This window comes from Microcebus murinus, chromosome 16 (assembly GCF_040939455.1).
Source record: "Microcebus murinus isolate Inina chromosome 16, M.murinus_Inina_mat1.0, whole genome shotgun sequence".
In the NCBI taxonomy this organism is placed as follows: Eukaryota; Metazoa; Chordata; class Mammalia; order Primates; family Cheirogaleidae; genus Microcebus; species Microcebus murinus.
The window spans coordinates 59,310,152-59,330,617 of record NC_134119.1 but is presented as its reverse complement, the minus strand read 5'-3'; the positions used below and the strand labels follow the sequence as shown (position 1 = coordinate 59,330,617).

At 54.7% G+C, this 20,466-nt stretch overlaps 1 protein-coding gene across 1 annotated transcript; it reads left to right on the top strand.

Annotated features, from left to right (window-relative positions):
- The first annotated feature begins 494 nt into the window (after window positions 1-494).
- On the top strand, window positions 495-19,937 carry NPHS1 (NPHS1 adhesion molecule, nephrin). Its single transcript, XM_012774985.2, has 28 exons — window positions 495-985; window positions 1,093-1,308; window positions 1,384-1,791; window positions 2,165-2,246; window positions 2,616-2,719; window positions 2,908-3,035; window positions 3,120-3,291; window positions 3,489-3,646; window positions 3,888-4,032; window positions 4,134-4,258; window positions 5,781-5,985; window positions 6,152-6,281; window positions 6,461-6,633; window positions 7,031-7,171; window positions 7,252-7,392; window positions 8,009-8,130; window positions 9,044-9,215; window positions 9,315-9,471; window positions 9,564-9,715; window positions 11,835-11,946; window positions 12,032-12,213; window positions 14,127-14,186; window positions 15,616-15,735; window positions 15,866-15,890; window positions 16,347-16,422; window positions 16,586-16,664; window positions 16,753-16,868; window positions 19,308-19,937. The coding sequence occupies exons 1-28, from the start codon at window positions 928-930 to the stop codon at window positions 19,437-19,439; spliced, it is 3,891 nt and encodes a 1,296-aa protein (XP_012630439.2). The 5' UTR covers window positions 495-927; the 3' UTR covers window positions 19,440-19,937.
- Window positions 19,938-20,466: the final 529 nt, after the last annotated feature.

Sequence of the window (20,466 nt, the reverse complement as noted above, 5' to 3'; positions counted from 1 at the left end):
GCTCACGCAGCCCTTGCCGAAGGACACACACGCGGGGCTCACTGCTGCCCCACGCCGAGGGCTGGAGGACAGGGGCCCTGCCTTTCCCTCCCACCCACTCCGCCCACGCCCCGCACACGCCCACTTTGCACGCTCACACGCTCCCCACGTGCGTGTGGCAGATCACGGTTGACGCTCACTCTTGCAGCTCCCCAGCAGAGATCCCCGATGTCACCGAGGTGCTGGTGTCTACTCGGGGAAGGAAGGGACATGCCCACATCATGTACCGGGGCAGGGAAGAGCTGCAGGGCCCAGCTCTCTGCTCCCCACGCTGAGCTGGGGGACCGCCCAGGTCCGACCTCTTTCATGTTCCCAGCCTAAGCCAGGCCCTTGGGGTCACGGGGGCAGGGGAGGCACTGAGGAATGTGCTTGGCATGTGCTGACGGGGGATTTCAGAGGCTGGCGCTGGGGACAGGGGAGGGCACCTGGGGGAGGCAGCAGTGTGAGGACAGGCTCAGGCCGGGTTAGAGAACCGGGACCAACCCTGCCACTGACCACATCGGCCTTGTTGCTCGCTCGCCTGGGCTCATGGCCCCTGCAGGACTCTGAGCAGCTGGGGCTCCCTGGGGACAGTGAGTGCTGAGAGGAGGGGAGCAGGGGCAGGGGTGGCCGGAAAGAGAGACAGAGGGAGATCAGGGTGAGGTGGGGTGAGGTAGAGGACTTTGAGAGAGAAAGAGCCTCTAGGCAGGGAGAGAAAGATAGAGAAAGAGACAGAGACGGAGACACAGAGATTGGAAGAGGAAGACAGAACGAGAGTGAGAGAGACGGGACAAGAAAGATAGAAAGAAAAACAGGAAGCAGACACCCAGAGAGGGGGACCAGACAGCCAGAGGCAGACGCGGGTGGCAGGCAGAGGGCACTGTCGGAGCCGCCGCCAGAGGACCTGCTATGGCCCTAAGGCCCCTCACCAGGGCTCCTCTGCTGCTCCTGGGACTGCTGGCCGCAGGTGAGTGGGACCCTGGCCTTGCACTCGGCGCCATGTGGCCCTCATATCCTACCCGTGTTCCCTAGACAGACCCCTGCCCTTTTCTGGTGACTCCCTTGCGTCCCCAGGCCTGGCCCAGTTGCCACTTCCTGCCTCAGCCCCCCGAGGCTTCTGGGCCCTGTCCAAGAACCTGACGGCCGTGGAGGGGGCCTCGGTCCAGCTGCAGTGCGGGGTCAGCGCCCCGGGCAGTGCGGTGCAATGGGCCAAAGACGGGCTCCTCCTGGGCCCCGACCCTCGGATCCCGGGCTTCCCCAGGTACCGCTTGGAAGGGGACCCTACTAGAGGTAAGTGACCAGAGCCTGAGACCCTGAGCCACCAGCAGAGGCCGTGGCCCTGACCTCGGGCCCCACCCCCTGCAGGTGAATTCCACCTGCACATCGAAGCGTGTGACCTCAGCGATGACGCGGAGTATGAGTGCCAGGTCAGCCGCTCGGAGACGGGCCCTGAACTCGTGTCTCCCAGAGTGATCCTGTCCATCCTGGGTACGGGTGAGAGACCCCCAGCACCCACAAGTCTCCTCTTGCTCCAGGACCCAGGAGTCCAAGTCCCCGGGGGCCCCTCCCGCAGACTCTGGGTACAGGGCTCCTTTCACGAGCAAGGAGACTCAAAGCCCCAATCCTCACCTCCTTTGTCACCAGTCCCCCCCAAGGTGCTTCAGCTGACCCCCGAGGCAGGGAGCACAGTCACCTGGGTAGCTGGGCAAGAGTACGAGGTCACTTGTGTGTCCGGAGATGCAAAGCCAGCGCCCGATATCACCTTCCTCCAGAGTGAGTGTGGGGGGATTGGTGACACTGGTGTGGGACCTGGGAGGGCACATCCCTGGGGAGGCCACCAGAGACAGCAGGGCTGCTGGCTGGGACTCAAGGGCGAGGCTGGGCTCAGACAGAAACACGGGCTGCGGCAGCGGCGCAGAAACAAGAAGCTGGGGTGACAGGTGCATGATGCCACCAAGCCAGGAGGCGAGGAGACGACCAGCCCTGAGGACTCCAGCATCCAGGGAGTCCTCAGTGTGGGGGGGGACGGAGCTGGTGCCCAGGAGGGACGGGGCGTCATGCCTACCCTGAGGACCTCCAGGCCATGCTCCCCGGAATCCACCCTGGGGGGACCTTGGCACCCCTCCAGCCCTCTTGTTGCCCCAAGGTGGACAGACAATATCTGACATCTCTGCCACCGTGAACGAGGGGTCCCAGGAGAAACTCTGCACCACAGAGGCCACGGCCAGGTTTGGAAGTTGGGGCGCCCCTCCCCACCCTGATCCCCAAATTTCCCCACGAGAGCCTCATATCACAGGGATTCAAGCATGGAAACTTGGGTCAGGTATGACTATTTGAGACCCAATTCTTCACTGGGACCCTCAAAACTTCTTCATGGGACTCCAGTTCCAGGGTACTGAGCACAAAGATTTTGGCCAGGTGTGGGCCTCTGGGGGCCCCAATTTTCACTACTGCCCCCCCCAAATCTCTCCCATCAAACTCCAGAGCCCAGAGGAAATCAGCATGGGGACTTACACCAGGCGTGGGGACCTGGGATCCCTGACTCCCCAAATTTCAGACAATGACTCTGACCCTAGAATCCCAACTTCCCACCCCAGGGTGACACCCCAGGGCTCGGATAATGGGCAGTTGCTGGTCTGTGAGGGATCCAGCCCGGCTTTGGACACCCCCATCCAGGTCTCAGTCACCATGAATGTTCTGTGTAAGTGGAGAACGGAGCCAGTTCTGGGCGCTGAGGGTGGGGAGCAGGAATTAGGGGTCCTGGGGCGTCACAGGGATTATGGAAAATTCAGGCTCTCGAAAGAGAAACGTGGAGTTCAGAGGCGGGATATGGAGCCTGGGAAGACTGGATGGGCTCCCCCGGCCCACTGAGTGACCGCTGCTCCCCAGTCCCCCCAGAACCCCCTGTCATCGAGTGGCCAGGCCTGGAGGAGGGCCACGTGCGGGCAGGACAGAGCTTGGAGCTGCCGTGCGTGGCCCGAGGCGGGAATCCCTTAGCCACGCTGCAGTGGCTGAAGGTGAGGGCAGAGGAAAGCATGGGGGTTCAGAGGGTGGGGGCAGGAGCTGGCCCTGAGCTGGCCCAAGCCTGTGTCTGTCTCCAGAATGGCCAGCCTGTGTCCACGGCGTGGGGCACAGAGCACACCCAGGCGGTGGCCCGCAGCGTGCTGGTGATGATCGTGAGGCCGGAAGACCACGGGGCGCGGCTCAGCTGCGAGGCCCAGAACAGCGTGTCTACAGGGACCCAGGAACGCAGCGTCACGCTGCAGGTCACCTGTGAGTCCCGGCGCCAGCTGCCCATCTGTCAGTCCCTGCCCCAGGGGGCCATCTGTGTGTGTCCCCAAATCACGCCTATCTGATGCAAAGACCTCATCGTCCGTCCCTGTCCCCTGTCCCCTGCCAGTCTGTCTGGGCTGGTTTGGGAGGCAGCCAGCCCGGCCTAGTGGCATTCCTCTGTCCGTCTGTCCCTGCAGTCCCCCCCAGCACCATCACCATCCTGGGCTCTGCATCCCAGTCTGAGAACAAGAATGTGACGCTCTCCTGTGTCACCAAGTCCAGTCGCCCACGGGTCCTGCTGCGATGGTGGCTGGGCTGGCGGCAGCTGCTGCCCACGGAGGAGACAGTCACAGACGTGAGGCTGATGAGGAGGGGCTGAGGGTGCTGCTCCTGGAGCTGGGAGGGCAGGGGTCTGCAGCCCGGGGACCTGGGTCCTTGAGGAGCCTGGACTGTCACCCCCGACTCCTAGGGCCGACAGAGGATGGGGGGGGGATGCTTCATGAGTCCCTGCTGGGGTCCGGGCTGGACCCAGGTCCCTGGCACCATGGAGGAGGGTCCCCCTCTAGTCCCCAAGTCTGAAGCTCGAGTCTGGTCAGGGCCTGCATGGCGGCCATGTCACCATGTCCAACCTAACGTTCCTGGCGCGGCGGGAGGACAACGGTCTGACCCTCACCTGTGAGGCCTTCAGCGAGGCCTTCACCAAGGAGACCTTCAAGAAGTCGCTCACCCTGAACGTGAAATGTGAGCCCCTTCCCTGGCCCGGGAATGACCCCAGACCTCGGAGACCCGACCCTCAGGACCCAGCCCAGGGAAAATGTCAATCTTCCTGCCTCTCCCCCCAGATCCTGCCCAGAAGCTATGGATCGAGGGACCCCCAGAGGGGCAGAGCCACCGGGCTGGGACCCGGGTGAGGCTGATGTGTTTGGCCATCGGAGGCAACCCAGAGCCCTCCCTCACCTGGTACAAGGTTGGTGCCAAGAAAGGGCACTGGGGTGGCTCCTTGTCTCTCCTTCAGAATCTTGGGAAATCTTGGGGAAAAAATTGAATTTCCTGAAAAAATACTGGAGATTCTGAGTTTAGGCAGAAAACCAGAAAAAAGACACAAATGCCATGAGAATTAAACAGAATGCTAGGAATATTCTGGGAATTCTGAGGAAACTGAGAATTCTAAGATAAAAAGTGGAATTTGGAATCAAGAGTGAGAATTCTAGAGTAAAGGTAATACATTCCATTAAAATTAGGGGAAATTCTGGTGAAAAATCTCAGAATTCAGAGGATAGGTTGAGAATTTTAGGGAAAGACTAGAAATTCCAGGAAAAAAAGACAATGATATTCTGAGCAAAGGCTAGAAATTTTGGAGAAAGACTAGTCATTCCACAGAACATTGAAAATTCACTAATATTCAATTGATCGTTGGGATTTGGAGGTAAGAAAGTGAAATCCCATTAAAACGAAAAGGAATTCTGACAGAATTCTGCAAAATTCCTGGGAAGTTAGGGAGCCAGTGGAAATTCTGGGGGGAGATTAGGAATTACCGGAATGAAAAATGTGATTCCATTTTAATTATCGGTAATATAATTTGGTACTCACTAAGAATTTGTGAGGACTGAATATTGGTAATCACTAAGAATTTGTGCAATATAAAGGAATCTAGGGCCGGGCGCAGTGTCTCACTCCTCTAATCCTAGCACTCTGGGAGGCTGAGGAGAGACGATCGCTCAAGGTCAGGAGTTCGAAACCAGCTCTGAACAAGAGCGAGACCCTGTCTCTACTATAAACAGAAATAAATTAATTGGCCAACTAAAAATATATATACAAAAAATTAGCCGGGCGTGGTGGCACATGCCTGTAGTCCCAGCTACTCGGGAGGCTGAGGCAGTAGGATTGCTCGAGCCCAGGAGTTTGAGGTTGCTGTGAGCTAGGCTGACGCCACGACACTCACTCTAGTCCAGGCAACAAAGTGAGACTCTGTCTAAAAAAAAAAAAAAAAATTAAAAAAACTAAACTAAAATAAAGGAATCTAGTAAAAAACTAGGATCATAGGGAATGTCAGGAAGGATTCCGAAATCTAGCGAAAGACGCTGGAATTAAGGAAAAGGTCAAAGGAAATATTTGGGGAAAATGGGCGTTTTAAGAAAAAGAACCGAGGATAGGGGAAAAAACGAAGGCATTCTGGGAAAGGCCTGGGAATTTCAAGGGAGTTTCCTGGAACGTGGCGTTTGGTAAATACAGCAGGAATGCATTTTGGGGAGTGGGGCTGAGGGTCTGCAGGTGGCCGGGGAGGCCGCAGAGACTGTGGGGCGGGGGTGCGGGGGTCCACTGCAGACCCCTCCACCGTAGCATATTCGGGTGCCCGCCGGTGGGGGTGCCTTTTCCTTCCCCCCCCCCCAAAGGCCCCGTCTGGGCTGGCGGCCACCAGCGCGGTGCGGGCGTCTCCGGCTGGGCGGGAGGGGCGGGGTACCCGCGGCCCAGTCATTCCCGGCCCCCAGGACTCGCGCACCGTGACCGAGCCGCGGCTGCCCCAGGAGTCCCGGCTGCCGCAGGAGCCGCGGCGCGTGCAGCTGGGAAGTCTGGAGAAGTCCGGGAGCACCTTCTCCCGCGAGCTCGTGCTGCTCACAGGCCCGTCGGACAACCAGGCCAAGTTCACGTGCAAGGCGGGCCAGCTCAGCGCCTCCACGACGCTCGTGGTGCAGTGTGAGGGCGCGCGGCCCGGGCGGGTGGCAGGGCCGGGCGGGCGTGGGGGAGGGAGCCAGAGCCCGGGGGAGGCTCCGCGGAGGACGCGAGGCTGGCAGGGCCCCGGGGTCCAGGCAGGGTGAAGCAGACCAGGCCGGTCCCCAACCCTGAGCCTCCCTCCTCCAAGTTCCCCCGACTAACTTGACGATCCTGGCCAACGCGTCGGCGCTGCGCCCTGGGGACGCTTTAAACTTGACCTGCGTCAGCATCAGCAGCAACCCGGCGGTCAACTTGTCCTGGGACCAGGAAGGGGAGAGGTGAGGGTACGGGGAGGCCCGTCCCTCTCTGGTTCTGGCCATGCTGCCCTGCACCCCTGTCCCGCCCCCGCCCGACTTACTGTCCTGCCCAGGAGCCCTCCTGCCCCTGGCTCTGGTCCCACCCCCGCGCCAGCCCTGGCCTGACCCCGCCACCTTCTGCCGGCCGGCCGGGTACCCAGGCTGGAGGGCGTCCCCGCACCGCCCAGAAGCGCCCCGTTCAAAGGCTCCGCCGCGGCCAAGAGCGTCCTTTTACAAGTGTCATCCCGAGACCACGGCCACCGCGTGACCTGCAGCGCCCACAGCCCCGAGCTCGGCGAGACCGTGAGCTCCTTCTACCGCCTCAACGTGCTGTGTATGTGCCTGGGCCTGGAACCCCTCTCGATCGTCTCCTGACCCTAAACTACTCGGTTCAGTTCATGACCCCTGTCCTGAAACTCCCCTGACCTTTGTCCTGCCCCCTGGCCCTGCACCAACTCCTATCCTGCCCAACCTCCATCTTGCTTTCGTCCTCTGTCCCGACCCCTCTCTTCGTCCTTAAACCTGACCCTACACTTTTCCTACACTGGATCCTGACTTCCGTCCTGAACCTCGCCCCTGAGCTCAGCTCTCGACTTTGTGGTTACCTTGTCCCTAAACTCAAACCCAGTCGTGCCCCTGACTTTAACCCTCGAACCTATGCCTGATATCACATCTGTCCCTGACCCCGACCTTAACAACAACCCCGACTCCCCGCGGCGCCCCCTCTGAAGACCCTCCGGAGTTCCTGGGGGAGCAGGTGCTGGTGGTGACCGCGGTGGAGCAGGGCGAGGCGCTGCTGCCGGTGTCCGTGTCCGCTAACCCCGCCCCCGAGGCCTTCAACTGGACCTTCCGCGGCTACCGCCTCAGTCCAGGTGCGGGAAGTGGGTGTGGGAGGGGTGCAGGCCTCCGGGGTGAGGGGGCCGGCCAGGTCCCTTACCCTAGCCCTCCCCAGCGGGCGGCCCCCGGCATCGCATCCTGGCTGGCGGGGCTCTGCAGCTGTGGAACGTGACCCGCGCCGACGACGGCCTCTACCAGCTGCACTGCCAGAACTCCGAGGGCACCGCCGAGGCGCTCGTGCGCCTGGACGTGCACTGTGAGCTCCCCTCCGCCGCCTGGGGCCCGCGAGCTCTGGAGCCCCGCCCACATGGACGCCACGCCCACCCCGGGACCTTGCCCCCTGTGGTCTCCTTAGCGTGGGAGCTCCACCCACCCGGGATAGCCACCCAATCTGGAGGCTGCAACCGTGGTGTAACCACGCCCACCCCAGGGACCTTGCCCACTATGGTCCCCTTAGCGTGGGAGCTCCACCCACCCAGGGATAGCCACCCAATCTGGAGGCTGCAACCGTGGTGTAACCACGCCCACCGCGGAACCCCTCCCACTAGAGAGACCCGGTGTGGAATCTCCACCTAAAGAGGGGTCCGCCTGCCTGGGAGCTGCTCGGACGAAGCCGAGCCCACTGTGGAGCTCCACCCCAACGCAAATCTGGAAGCTCTTCCAGACTACTCTAATTATCACAGAGGCATGGTAGAGGGTGGGGACAACCACACTAACGCTGAGAACTGTCCTCCAAGTGCCCCAAGAGGGCAGGGTGTATTCACACGCACAACTTCCCTGGACACCTCTAAGACACCCCCACTCCTGGGGCCCTCTCCCACCACGCCCTGTCCGGGCCCAGATGCCTCCCCCAAGCCCCTGCCTCCCCCCAGATGCTCCCACCATCCGCGCCCTCCAGGACCCCACTGAGGTGGACGTTGGGGGCTCTGTGGACATAGTGTGCACCGTTGATGCCAACCCCGTCCTCCCGGAGATGTTCAGTTGGGAGAGGCTGGTGAGGCCCCAGCCTCGGGTGAATGGAGGTGGGGTCGTGGGGTGTGATTTCTTGCCTGTGAGCTCCTTGCGAGTGGGGACAGCATGTATGTGACCCTGTGTAGCTATATACTTGTCACGGCTTGCCCCACGAGCTAATAACCGCTTGCTGAATGGCAAATGAATGGGTGGATGAGTGGCTGGATAGCCAGGGGGGTGGGCGGGTGGATGGATAGACGGGTCAATGGGTAGGTGGGTGGATGAACAGGTTAGACGGGTGAAGGAGTGGATGGAAGAACAGGTGGATGAGTGAAAGAATGGATAGATGGATAGGTGGGCGGGTGGCTAGATGACTGAAGGAGAGAAATGAGTGGATAAATAGAGAGTAGATGGATGGATGGACACAGTATCAGTGGAAAGGGTGGTGGATAAATTGATGGAGGGATGGATAGATCAATGGAGAGGTGGAGAGATGGAGGAACCAGGTAGCTGAACAGATGCACTTATTTATGAGTGCGTGCATGAGTGAGTGAATACTTGGGATGAATGGATGGAGAGTTACAAGCAAGGGTGGATAGAAGGAAAACAAATGGTTGGATGAATGAGTAGGTGAATGAATGGATGGATGGAAGGATAAATGGATGAACACACATACAGTGAACGGTTAAGTGAATGGATGAATCAATGGATGGATCGACGGCTCCAAGCATGAGTGGTTGGACGAATGGATGGGTGAGTGGCTGCTTGGACTGGTGGGTGAAGGGATGGATTGGATAAATGGATAGATGGGTGACACGAGAAATTTTTTCTTTGATAGCTCTGTGGAGGGTGATTGTGGCTGGGAGAATGAATGAGGCTTCCAAAGGGACACAGTTTTGGGAGCGATGGATCTGGGGTTAGACTAGGGGGCCAACTCCTGAGTCTTGGGCCTCCAGGGGGAAGAGGAGGAGGACCAGAGCCTGGACGGCATGGAGAAGGTGTCAAAGGGAGCCACCGGGCGCCTGCGGATCCCCCGAGCTGAACTGGCCCAGGCTGGCGCTTACCAGTGCATTGCGGACAACGGGGTGGCACCTCCGGCCCGAGGGCTGGTCCGTCTTGTCGTCCGATGTGGGTAACACCCAGGCACCTGGCTCCAAGGCCTGCCACTACGCCCACAGCTCTCATGTCCTCCCGCTTGCCTCATGTTGACCCCCCAACCCCTCCTAGTCGCCCCCCAGGTGGAGCATCCCACTCCTCTAACTAAAGTGGCCGCCGCGGGAGACAGCACCAGTTCCGCCACCCTCCATTGCCGCGCCCGAGGTGTCCCCAACGTTGTCTTCACTTGGACCAAAAATGGGGTCCCTCTGGATCTCCAGGATCCCCGGTGAGCCCCGGCCGAGCCAGGCAGCACTCCAGCCCCGCCTCTGCAGCCCCGGCCGCTTCGCCTCCCTGAGCCCCGGCCCTCCTCCTCCCCAGGTACACGGAGCACACATACCACCAGGGCGGGGTCCACAGCAGCCTCCTGACCATCGCCAACGTGTCTGCCGCCCAGGATTACGCCCTCTTCACCTGCACAGCCGCCAACGCCCTCGGCTCGGACCACACCAACATTCAGCTCGTCAGCATCAGTATGGTGGGGGCGGGCTGTGGGGGTGCTGGCGGGGTGCTCCCGGGTCAGTTCCCAAGTCCCCGGTTGGCCCCAGACTGCCACAGTGTTCCTGAAACTGGAGACCTGTTGAGGCGAGGATGGGGTTTTTGGCTGCCCCGAAAATCCTTCAAGGAAACCCACAACAAACTCCCCACACACACGATGGGGAGGGCCTACTTATTGGCTCAAATAACTGAAAAGCAGATTTTCAGGGGTTGCTGGATCCGGTTGAGCTGTCATTAAGAACTCTCCATCTCCTGGATCAGCTTTTCTATGCGTTGGCTTTATTCTAAGGCTCCTCAGCACGGCCTGCTAGGATTTGCAGAGGATGTAGAATTCTTTCTGTTCCTCACAGTGGTGTGAACATACTCGAATTGTATTTCATAGGCTCTACTTGGCTTCCAGCTCGTCTCTGAACCAATCATGTAGCCAGGGAAAGGCAAAGCTCTCATTGGCCAGACCTGGTCACATGTCCCTCCTACTAGGCACGGAGTCACTTCCCTAGCAAGCATGTGGCCTGAGAACGTGGGAGGTCCTGCGGAGGAAATTTAGGGTGCTGAGGCCCAGCGAGGTGGCTCACGCCTGTAATCCTAGCACTCTGGGAGGCCGAGGCGGGCGGATTGTTTGAGTTCAGGAGTTCGAAACCAGCCTGAGCAAGAGCGAGACCCCGTCTCTACTAGAAATAGAAAGAAATTAATTGGCCAACTAATACATATAGAAAAAAAATCATCTGCCTTGAAGGGATTTTGGACAAAAAAAAAAAAAAAAATCAGCCGGGCATGGTGGCGCATGCCTGTAGCCCCAGTTACTTGGGAGGCTGAGGCAGGAGGATTGCTTGAGCCCAGGAGTTTGAGGTTGCTGTGAGCTAGGCTGACGCCACGGCACTCACTCTAGCCTGGGCAACAAAGTGAGACTCTGTCTCAAAAAAAAAAAAAAAAAAAAAAATTTAGGGTGTTGAAACCAGAAGAAATGAGGGGAACGGATGTGAGAACCGCACAAAAAAATCCCCTATAAGGAACACACATGTTTGTATCCTCATTATTTGCAGTCAGTCCTCATTATTTGAAAATTCACCTAGTAATACTTGCTACGATTTATTTGTAATGCCAGTATCAATACTCACGGTACTTTTGTGGTCATTTGAGGACATATACAGAGTGGCAAATAATTTGTGTCACTTGACGTGCATAGTCTTAGCTAAGACTGAACAAGGCGACACTCTGCCTTCTTGTTTCTGCTCTCATACTGTAAATGTGTCCTTTCTGTGGTTTATTTAGTGCTATCATTTTTTGCATCTTTTGTGCTTTTTTTTTTTTTTTTTTTTTTTTTTTTTGAGACAGAGTCTCGCTTTGTTGTCCAGGCTAGAGTGAGTGCCGTGGCGTCAGCCTAGCTCACAGCAACCTCAAACCCCTGGGCTCAAGCGATCCTCCTGCCTCAGCCTCCCGAGTAGCTGGGACTACAGGCATGCGCCACCATGCCCGGCTAATTTTTATATATATATATATATCAGTTGGCCAATTAATTTCTTTCTATTTATAGTAGAGACGGGGTCTCGCTCTTGCTCAGGCTGGTTTTGAACTCCTGACCTTGAGCAATCCGCCCGCCTGGGCCTCCCAGAGAGCTAGGATGACAGGCGTGAGCCACCGCGCCCGGCCTCTTTTGTGCTTTTTGTTAGAGGTTTTGCTGCTTAACTTGGCTCCCAGCTCAGTGCTGAAATGTGGTCAGCGTTCCTAAGCTGTGATGTGCCTTACAGAGAAAACACCTGTGTTGGATAAGCTTCGTTCAGGCATGAGTCGCAGTGCTGTTGGCCATGAGTTCAATGATACATATTAAACAGGCGTCTTTGAACAGAAATACACATAAAACAAGATCGCATATTGATTGGCTGATGAAAATGCCGTGGTGAGAGGCTCGAAGAAACTCAATTCTGTGTTTCCCCTAGAAGCAAGTTTGGTCTTTGCTAAGTGACTTTATAGAACATGACTGCCACGAATAATGAGAATTAACTGCATATTTAAAATCACTCTTAGGAAAAACCTGGAAGGAATCTTCTAGAATTCTTCTGTATCCTTCCACTTCCTCCACCCTTTTCCCCATAGGCCGCCCTGACCCTCCGTCGGGACTGAAGGTTGTGAGCCTGACCCCAGACTCGGTGGGGCTGGAGTGGAAGCCTGGCTTTGACGGGGGCTTGCCACAGAGGTTCCACATCAGGTGGGTCCCTGCCAAGGCAGGAGGGGGGTGGCAGCAGATGGGACTGGGGCACTTTTCTGAGCTGACTGTCCTCCCTGTCATGCAGGTATGAGGCCCTGGGGACTCCAGGGTTCCACTACGTGGATGTCTTACCGCCCCAGGCCACCACCTTCACGCTGACTGGGCTGCAGCCTGCTACACGCTATAGGGTCTGGCTGCTGGCCAGCAATGCCCTGGGGGACAGTGGACTGGCCGACAAGGGGACCCAGCTCCCCATCACTACCCCAGGTGGGAAGGGACAGTGTTGGGCAGGTTGGAGTGTTCCTCAGAGGACTTACAGGGTGGTGTAGTGCAGTGGATGCTGTTATTACTCCCCTTTTACAGATGAAGAAATTGAGGCCCAGAGCAGTTAAGCAAATTGTCCGGGGTCACACAGCTAGGAAGAGGTAAAAATGAGATTGAAACTCAGGCAGATGAAAACCAGAGACCAGCCTTTCACCTTCGACTTAGTATGTCTGAAGGTGATTAGCGGGCAAGGGAAATTAGAAAATAGTTTGAATTAAATGAAAATGAGGCTGAGCGCAGTGGCTCATGCCTGTAATCCCAGCACTTTGGGAGGCCAAGGTGGGAGGATTGCTTGAGGTCAGGAGTTAGAGACCAGCCTGAGCAAGAATGAGACCCATCTCTACAAAAAAAAAGAAAAATCATCTGGCATGGTGGTGTGCATCTGCAGTTCCAGCTACTTGGGAGGCTGAGGTAGGAGGATCACTGGAGCCCAGGAATTTGAGGTTGCTGTGAGATATGATGTCACTACTGCACTCTAGCCAGGGGGAGAGAGTAAGACCCTGTCAAAAAAAAAAAAAGAAAAGAAAAAAGAAAAAAGAAAAAAAAAAAAAGAAAGAAAAAAAGAAAGAAAGAAATTAATTTAAATAAAAATGAAACATATAAAAATTTGGGGTTGCAGCTAAAACAGTGCTTTAGAGGGAAATTTATAGCATTAAGTGCTTATATTAGACTTTTTTTTAAAAGAGAAAAATGTGTGTCAAATGCATATTCTGAGTTTTCATCTTAAGAAAGTAAAAAAAGAACAAATTAAACCTAAAGTAAACAAAAAGAAGGAAATAATAAAGGCAAGAGAAGAAATTAATGAACTAGAAACCAGAAAAATAATAGAGAAAATCAATGAAACTGAAAGCTGATTCTTTGGGAAATAAAGCAATAATGTTTATAAAGCTGTTCGAGACAAAAGAGAGAAGACACAACTTACCAATATCAGAAATGAAAGATCCCACAGACATTAAGAGGACAATTAGGGAATATCATGGATAACTTTATGTCAATAAATTCAGCTACTTTGATGAAATGGACAAATTCCTTAAATATGACTAATGAGGACACCATGTTGCTGACAGGCACTGTAGTGTAGTGGTTAAGCCCACAGAGCCTGGCTCAGACAAGCCTGGGTTCAAGTCCCCCCTCTGCCACTTCCTGGTTGTGTGACCTTAGGCAAGTTCGGTTTCTAAAAACAAGATATGTCACAGATTTTTGTGTTTAGTTTCTGAAAGGTCCATCTCACACAGTTGTGAGGACCGAATAAGTTAATATGTCGAAAGTGCTTAGAACAGAGCCCAGTACAAAGCAAGTGCTATCTAAATGTTCATTTAAGGAAGTAGCCCTCACCCACTCTGTTTATTTTGCCCCACGAAAGCTCCCTCTTTCTGTCTTCTCCTTCCTGATAGGGCAGCCTTTTTCTCTATGGAAGTAAGGACCTTTTCTCATCCCTACAATCTTCCCTGCCCTTTCCCTCCCCCCCCCCATGCTAGTCTTCCCTTTGAGCACTAAAACATTAAGTGCTACATTCACCTCCTTTGCTCTAGAACTTATACCTCTATTAACAGAGCCCAGAGTCTTTTTTTGGTTAACACAACAAATTGATAATTCAGGTGAAAAGGATCTTGCATGCCATAAAGCACTCATCGATTATTACTGTTATCAGCATTAGAATGCTATTAACAGTATTGTCATTATGATCAGCAATTTCTAGCTCTCTTTGAAATATTCTTAAGAAGCCGCTGTATACCAGTTCTCACGAGTCCGAAAAGCTCAAAAAGAGGCTGAGAAATATTTGAGGCTGAGAAATGTTTAAGGCTTATATCTCAGATTCTTGATGCTCATTTTCAATCTCCATATCCACCCCCCAGGCCTGGACCAGACTTCTGGAGAATCTGATGACCAGGTGCCCACAGAGCAGACACCTGCAGGCAAGTCCTCCGTCCCCTGAATCCTCGCCGCCCTCCCCTGAGATGGAACTTCCCCGTCCCTGACCCCACCTCCGCTGCTTGGTAGTCACAGCTCCTTAAGACTTAGCTCCATCCCTGCGAACTCCCACCATGTCCCTCCTCAGCCCTTCTTCCTGCCGGAGTGATAGATTTTTCTCTTTCTGATTTAGTTTAATTCTGAAAGAATTAGCCAGCTCTGTGTCCTGTAAGGAGCTTGTGTCCATTTGTTCTTGCCATAAACCAACCCCCCCCCCAAACATGGGTGCTACAGCAACAGACCTATTTCTCATGATTCTACAGGTCTGGCTGGACGGGTTCTGGGCTGGGCGGTTGTGTGTCTCTCCTTGGCTTTTTCACGTGGAGGTGACCACATTTTGCAAGTTTCTGGTACTGTCACAGTTGCTGGTGTTTCCTTGGCCAGAGCCAGTGATATGGCTCAACACAGAGTCAGCGTGGAAAGGGAGTGCTTAGGAGTGTGGGTACAAGCCGGGCGTGGTGGCTCACGCCTGCAATCCTAGCACTCTGGGAGGCCGAGGCAGGAGGATCGCTCGAGGTCAGGAGTTCGAGACCAGCCTGAGCAAGAGCGAGACCCCGTCTCTACTATAAATAGAGAGAAATTAATTGGCCAACTAAAAATATATAGAAAAAAAATGCTGGGCATGGTGGTGCATGCCTGTAGTCCCAGCTACTCGGGAGGCTGAGGCAGGAGGATCGCTTGAGCCCAGGGGTTTGAGGTTGCTGTGAGCTAGGCTGACGCCACGGCACTCACTCTAGCCTGGGCAACAAAGGGAGACTCTGTCTCAAAAAAAAAAAAGTGTGGGTACGACAGGAGGGGATTATAATTGCCTGGCAGACAGTCCCCATCGGAGCCTGAGTAGAAGGTTGCCAGTGACAGAAGTCCAGCTGCTGTTGGCACTGGATGAATTGCGTGGCTTGTGCAATTGACAAGTCTAAGTGTGGCTGGATTCAGGTGCTCAAAAATTCCACCAGCAATCAGTGTCTCACCCGTTCCCAACTTCACCTGTGTCTTGGTGGCTTCCTGTTCAGGCTCTTCCGTGGAGAGGGTGAGGAAGCCCTCCCCCACCTCCAGCTTTGGTTCCACTTCTGGGCAGCCAGCAGAATTGTCCTGAATGTTCTGGCAAAAAAGCCGCCTTAGGTCAACTACGTGTCTCTTTCCCACGACTGTGGAAAGGGGAGGGGAGCTCCTACCGTCCAGGCTGGGCCACCTGGCCACTATGGAGCCCCGCCTGAGCCCTGTAGGCCGAGGGCTGGGGGGTGGGTGTTTCCCCAAAAGAAAGACAAGTTTAGTGTTCTCTGACCTTGGAAGAGGGACTCTGCTTGGCCAGAGAGTCCCACTCTGGGCCTGGAGCCCATTGTTTTGGGCTCACTGAGGGCTACCTTCTGTCCCCAGGACCCTTGGGGCTGCCCCTGCTGCCCGTGCTGGTCGCCGTCGGGGGGCTTCTGCTGCTGTCCAATGCCTCCTGTCTCGGGGGATTCCTCTGGCAGCGGAGACTGAAGCGTCTCGCCAAGGGTGAGGAGAGACCCGCCCCCCTCCCCACGATGTTGGGGACACAACGGTGACGGGGACCCCTGGGGTTGCCGGATGTTGAAGGTCCTCTCAGGGCCATGTGTCTCTGACCCCTTCTTCCTGTTTCCCTCAGACATCTCAGAGAAGACGGACGCAGGGTGAGTGGGGATGTTTTCCTGTAAAGAAGACTCTGGCCGGGCGCGCTGGCTCACGCCTGTAATCCTAGCACTCTGGGAGGCCGAGGCAGGAGGATCGCTCAAGGTCAGGAGTTCGAAACCAGCCTGAGCAAGAGCGAGATCCCGTCTCTACTATAAATAGAAAGAAATTAATTGGCCAACTGATATATATAGAAAAAATTAGCCGGGCATGGTGGCACATGACTGTAGTCCCAGCTACTCGGGAGGCTGAGGCAGGAGGATCGCTTGAGCCCAGGAGTTTGAGGTTGCTGTGAGCCAGGCTGACGCCACGGCACTCACTCTAGCCTGGGCAACAAAGCGAGACTCTGTCTCAAAAAAAAAAAAAAAAAAAAAGAGAAGACTCTGAGGGGGAAGGTTGGGGGTGACAGGTGGCAGAGGGTCACCGCCCGGCCGCTCTCCACACCTCCCTCCCGGAAGGTCGGAGGAGGACCGCGTTGGGAACGAGTATGCGGACAGCCAGTGGACTGGGGACCGGGACACCGGAAGCTCCACCGTGAGTAGGGTGGCGGGGACAGCCCCCTGAGCAGGCACTGACGGTGACCAAGATGCCGCCGATAGCTTCAAGCTAATCACCGCCCTGTCCAGGGCCTGTGGCGTCCGAGGACGGGAAGGACCGTGTCTGTTCTGTGTCTGTCTCGTGTGTGCGTGTGTCGCAGGTGAGCACCTCGGACGCGGAGCCGTATTACCACTCCATGAGGGACTTCGTCCCCCGGCTGCCCCCCATGCCGGAGGAGGGTGAGTCACGGCCGCATCGGGACGCCCCCTACTCACCCGCCACCGGGCTGGGTGCCTTGATGATCCTGTCCTTCCGCCCCAACCCCAGGCTTCGCGGGGTTTGAAGAGGAGCCCGTGGTCTCTCCTGGGCACCTGTACGATGAGGTGGAAAGAGCGTACGCCCCGCCCGGGGCCTGGGGACCCCTCTACGATGAAGTGCACACGGTGAGGACATTTGTGTCGGCGGAGGTCTCTCCCGGGTAGTGCTGGGAGCCCGCCCGCCGCCTGCTGCTCGCGCTAGTTAGGGTCAGCCGGCTGCTGTGACAAAGAGGCCTGGCCACAACTTGGTGGCCTAAAGAAGACAGTCTGTTTCTTTCTCACAGTCGCAGGTGAGTGGCCCAGTTGGACATGGTTGCTCTGAGCCCCAAGTTCTTTCCACATGTGTTCCTCTGCTGTCTCCTAGCACCTCATCCGAGTCTGCATGGGTGGGCCAGTTCCCCGGGGAACAGGGGGCCAGCCAGTGGGAAAGGGACAGAGAGAGTGTGGTGGAGGCACAACCCTACCTGGTGGCCCAGGCCCAGAAATGGCACACGCCATCCTGCTCTCATTCTGCTGGTGAGGACCTGGTCGCATGGCCACGCCTAACTGCAGAGGAGGCTGTGGCGTGCAGTCCGGTGTGGCCCCGCTACCGTTCTGTCACCGCGGGAGAAGGAAGGCCTGCATTCCCCTGGGTCACGAATCATCTCCACTACGCTGGTTAAGCAGGGACAGAAAGAAGTTTTTGGCTCACTCCATTGCAAAGTCAAGGGACAGAATTGTCTTCAGACTCAGACTTTCCTCCCTAAAATTATCCCTAGCAAAGCCAGGTGTGTATCCTATTCGATTGGAAATCTCCAGAGCAAGAGAAGAGCTCTTTTTCAATAGCTTCCAGTGCCCAGTGCTGGCACTTACTGGTCTAGCTTGGGTCGCTGGTCACTGCTGAACTGATCACAGAGGCAGGGGACAGGCCCGGATCAGCGCCAGCACGGAATCAGGGAGCAGGGGCCAGCCCTACTCAGTTCACTGGGCAGACAGCGGGAGAGGGACAGAGAGCCCAGAGGGAAGTGGAGATGGTGGCTGGGCAGGCAAAACAGCAGACAGGCACATCGACCGCCAGTCCCCAAGCCCCACCCTGTCGCACAGTAAGGGAAGTGGGGCAGAAGCCCTGACTTTCTGTGTGGTCTTGGCCAATGCTCTGGCACTTCTGGGCCAAGAATTTCCCTCTGTAACAGGATCCCACATGGGGACTCTGTTCTCAGACGGTAGCTCCCCGCCGGCATGGAAATAGCGCGTGCGAAAACGCTGTCCATGGTGCTAGCCCATATGCGCCCTCTTAGCACAGAGGGCCTCTGCAGGCTTTTTCTGTGAAGGGCCAGATAGTAAATATTTTGGGCTTTGTGGGGCATACAGTCTTCCTCAAAACGGTACAACTATTGTGTATACATAATAATTAAAAATTAAAAAGAAGAAAAGGAAAACGACTCAACGCTGCCACTCTAGGGTAAAAGCAGCCATACATGATGCATTAATGGACGAGTGTGGCTATGTTGAAATAAAACTTTATTTTTGGGCACCGAAATTTGAATTTCATGTAGTTTTCCTTTGTCACAAATATTATCCTTTTGATTTTTTCCCCCCCAACAATTTAAAAATGTAAAGCCATTCTTAGCTCTCGGGCAGTACAAAAGCAGGTGGCAGGCCCTGTCTGGATGGTGGGCCAATCTGCTGTAAAGCTTGCTGAGCTAAAACAACCAATGCCTCCCAGCTTTAGGACAAAGCACATCTCCAGCAAGGACCACCCTTCATGGTCTTTTTTTTTCTCTTCTGTTTTTTTTTTTTTTTTTTTTTTTTTTTGAGACAGAGTCTCACTTTGTTGCCCAGGCTAGAGTGAGTGCCATGGCGTCAGCCTAGCTCACAGCAACCTCAAACTCCTGGACTTGAGTGATCCTTCTGCCTCAGCCTCCCGAGTAGCTGGGACTACAGGCATGTGCCACCATGCCCGGCTAATTTTTTATGTATATATCAGTTGGCCAATTAATTTCTTTCTATTTATAGTAGAGACGGGGTCTCGCTCTTGCTCAGGCTGGTTTTGAACTCCTGACCTTGAGCAATCCGCCCGCCTCGGCCTCCCAAGAGCTAGGATTACAGGCGTGAGCCACAGCGCCCGGCCTTCTCTTCTGTTTTGATGGGGGAAATGCTTTGGAAATTCACAGACTAACAGAATCATGACTCACATTCCACAACTGCCATAGCTGATATCATGGGCTTTTTAGATTTCAGACACTTAAATGATTTCCCTGACATAAACTCATGGGATGTCTTGGGCTTGCTTCAAAATAGTCCTATTTGTGGGGTGGGGGGTAAGAAGACAGAGACATGGATAAATCAACTGACCAAGGGTTGACGCTGTTGAAGTTAGGCAGCGGGCACCTGGGAGTTCATGATGGGAGTTCATTATAATTGCTCTCCTCTTTGAATATGTTGGGTTTTTTTTTTCCATAATTAAAACCTGAAACACTTTTTCTTTTTCCTGGGGAGTTGAGCAGGGCTGCATGTTCCCCAGATCTGTGATGATGCCCCACAGGTCATCTCTCCATGGCTCTAACTCCACTCTTTGCCTGTTAGGGCCCCCGCGACCGCCGCTGGCCGGAGGGGAAGTACGAGGATCCGAGAGGAATCTACGATCAGGTGGCAGGAGACCTGGACACTATGGAACCTGATTCTCTACCCTTTGAGCTGAGGGGACATCTGGTGTGAGATCCGGCTCAACACCCTTTTCCTGCATCCACGGGACATAATACTCCAATGGTCCTTTGCATGCCAGCCTGGGCTGAGCTTGCTAAGTGAGCTTCATAAGACGCAAAGGGACTAGGCTTTTTCAGGAGAGGACACAGATGTGTGTGAGTGACAGAGGATGATTCAGGTTGGCATCAACATATACACAAGGCTCTTCCTGGGGTTGGCTTTAGAAACGAACCTTCTCCAAAGAGACAGAGTGAATTGTAAATGACATCTCAAAAAATGAAAAGCTACTCTGAGGGTCTCTCTGCTTTTGGAAATTTTTTTAGAAGTGGGAAAAGACATATTAAGAACTCCATTATTTTCCATTCAATTACATCTGAAACAGCTAATAACAAGTGGAATTTATGAACCTTTGCTATGTCCTATCTATTCTTGTTTTATGGTTTATAGTTACCTAAAATAGAATGTGTCAACTATGATACACATGTAAACATAAATAGACTCTATATGAAATCCAATAAACAGACTATTGAAACAGCTAGATGCAAAAGAATACATACTGTGTGCTTTCATTTATAGAAATTCTGCAAGGGCAAAACTAATCTGTGGTGACAGAGGACAGAGATCAGTGGTTGCCTAGGGCCAGGAGAGGGGGACTGACTGCAAAAAGACAGGAGGAAACTTGATGGAAATATTCTATATCATGGCTGTGCTGGTGGTTACCCAGATGCATAGATTTGTAAAAATTCATTGAACTGGCCGGGCGCAGTGGCTCATGCCTGTAATCCTAGCACTCTGGGAGGCCGAGGCGGGCGGATCCTCTGAGTTCAGGAGTTCGAGACCAGCCAGAGCAAGAGTGAGATCCCATCTCTACTAAAAATAGAAAGAAAGTAATTGGCCAACTAAAAATATATAGAAAAAATTAGCTGGGCATGGTGGCCCATGCCTGTAGTCCCAGCTACTTAGGAGGCTGAGGCAGGAGGATTGCTTGAGCCAGGAGTCTGAGGTTGCTGTGAGCTAGGCTGATGCCAGGGCACTCTAG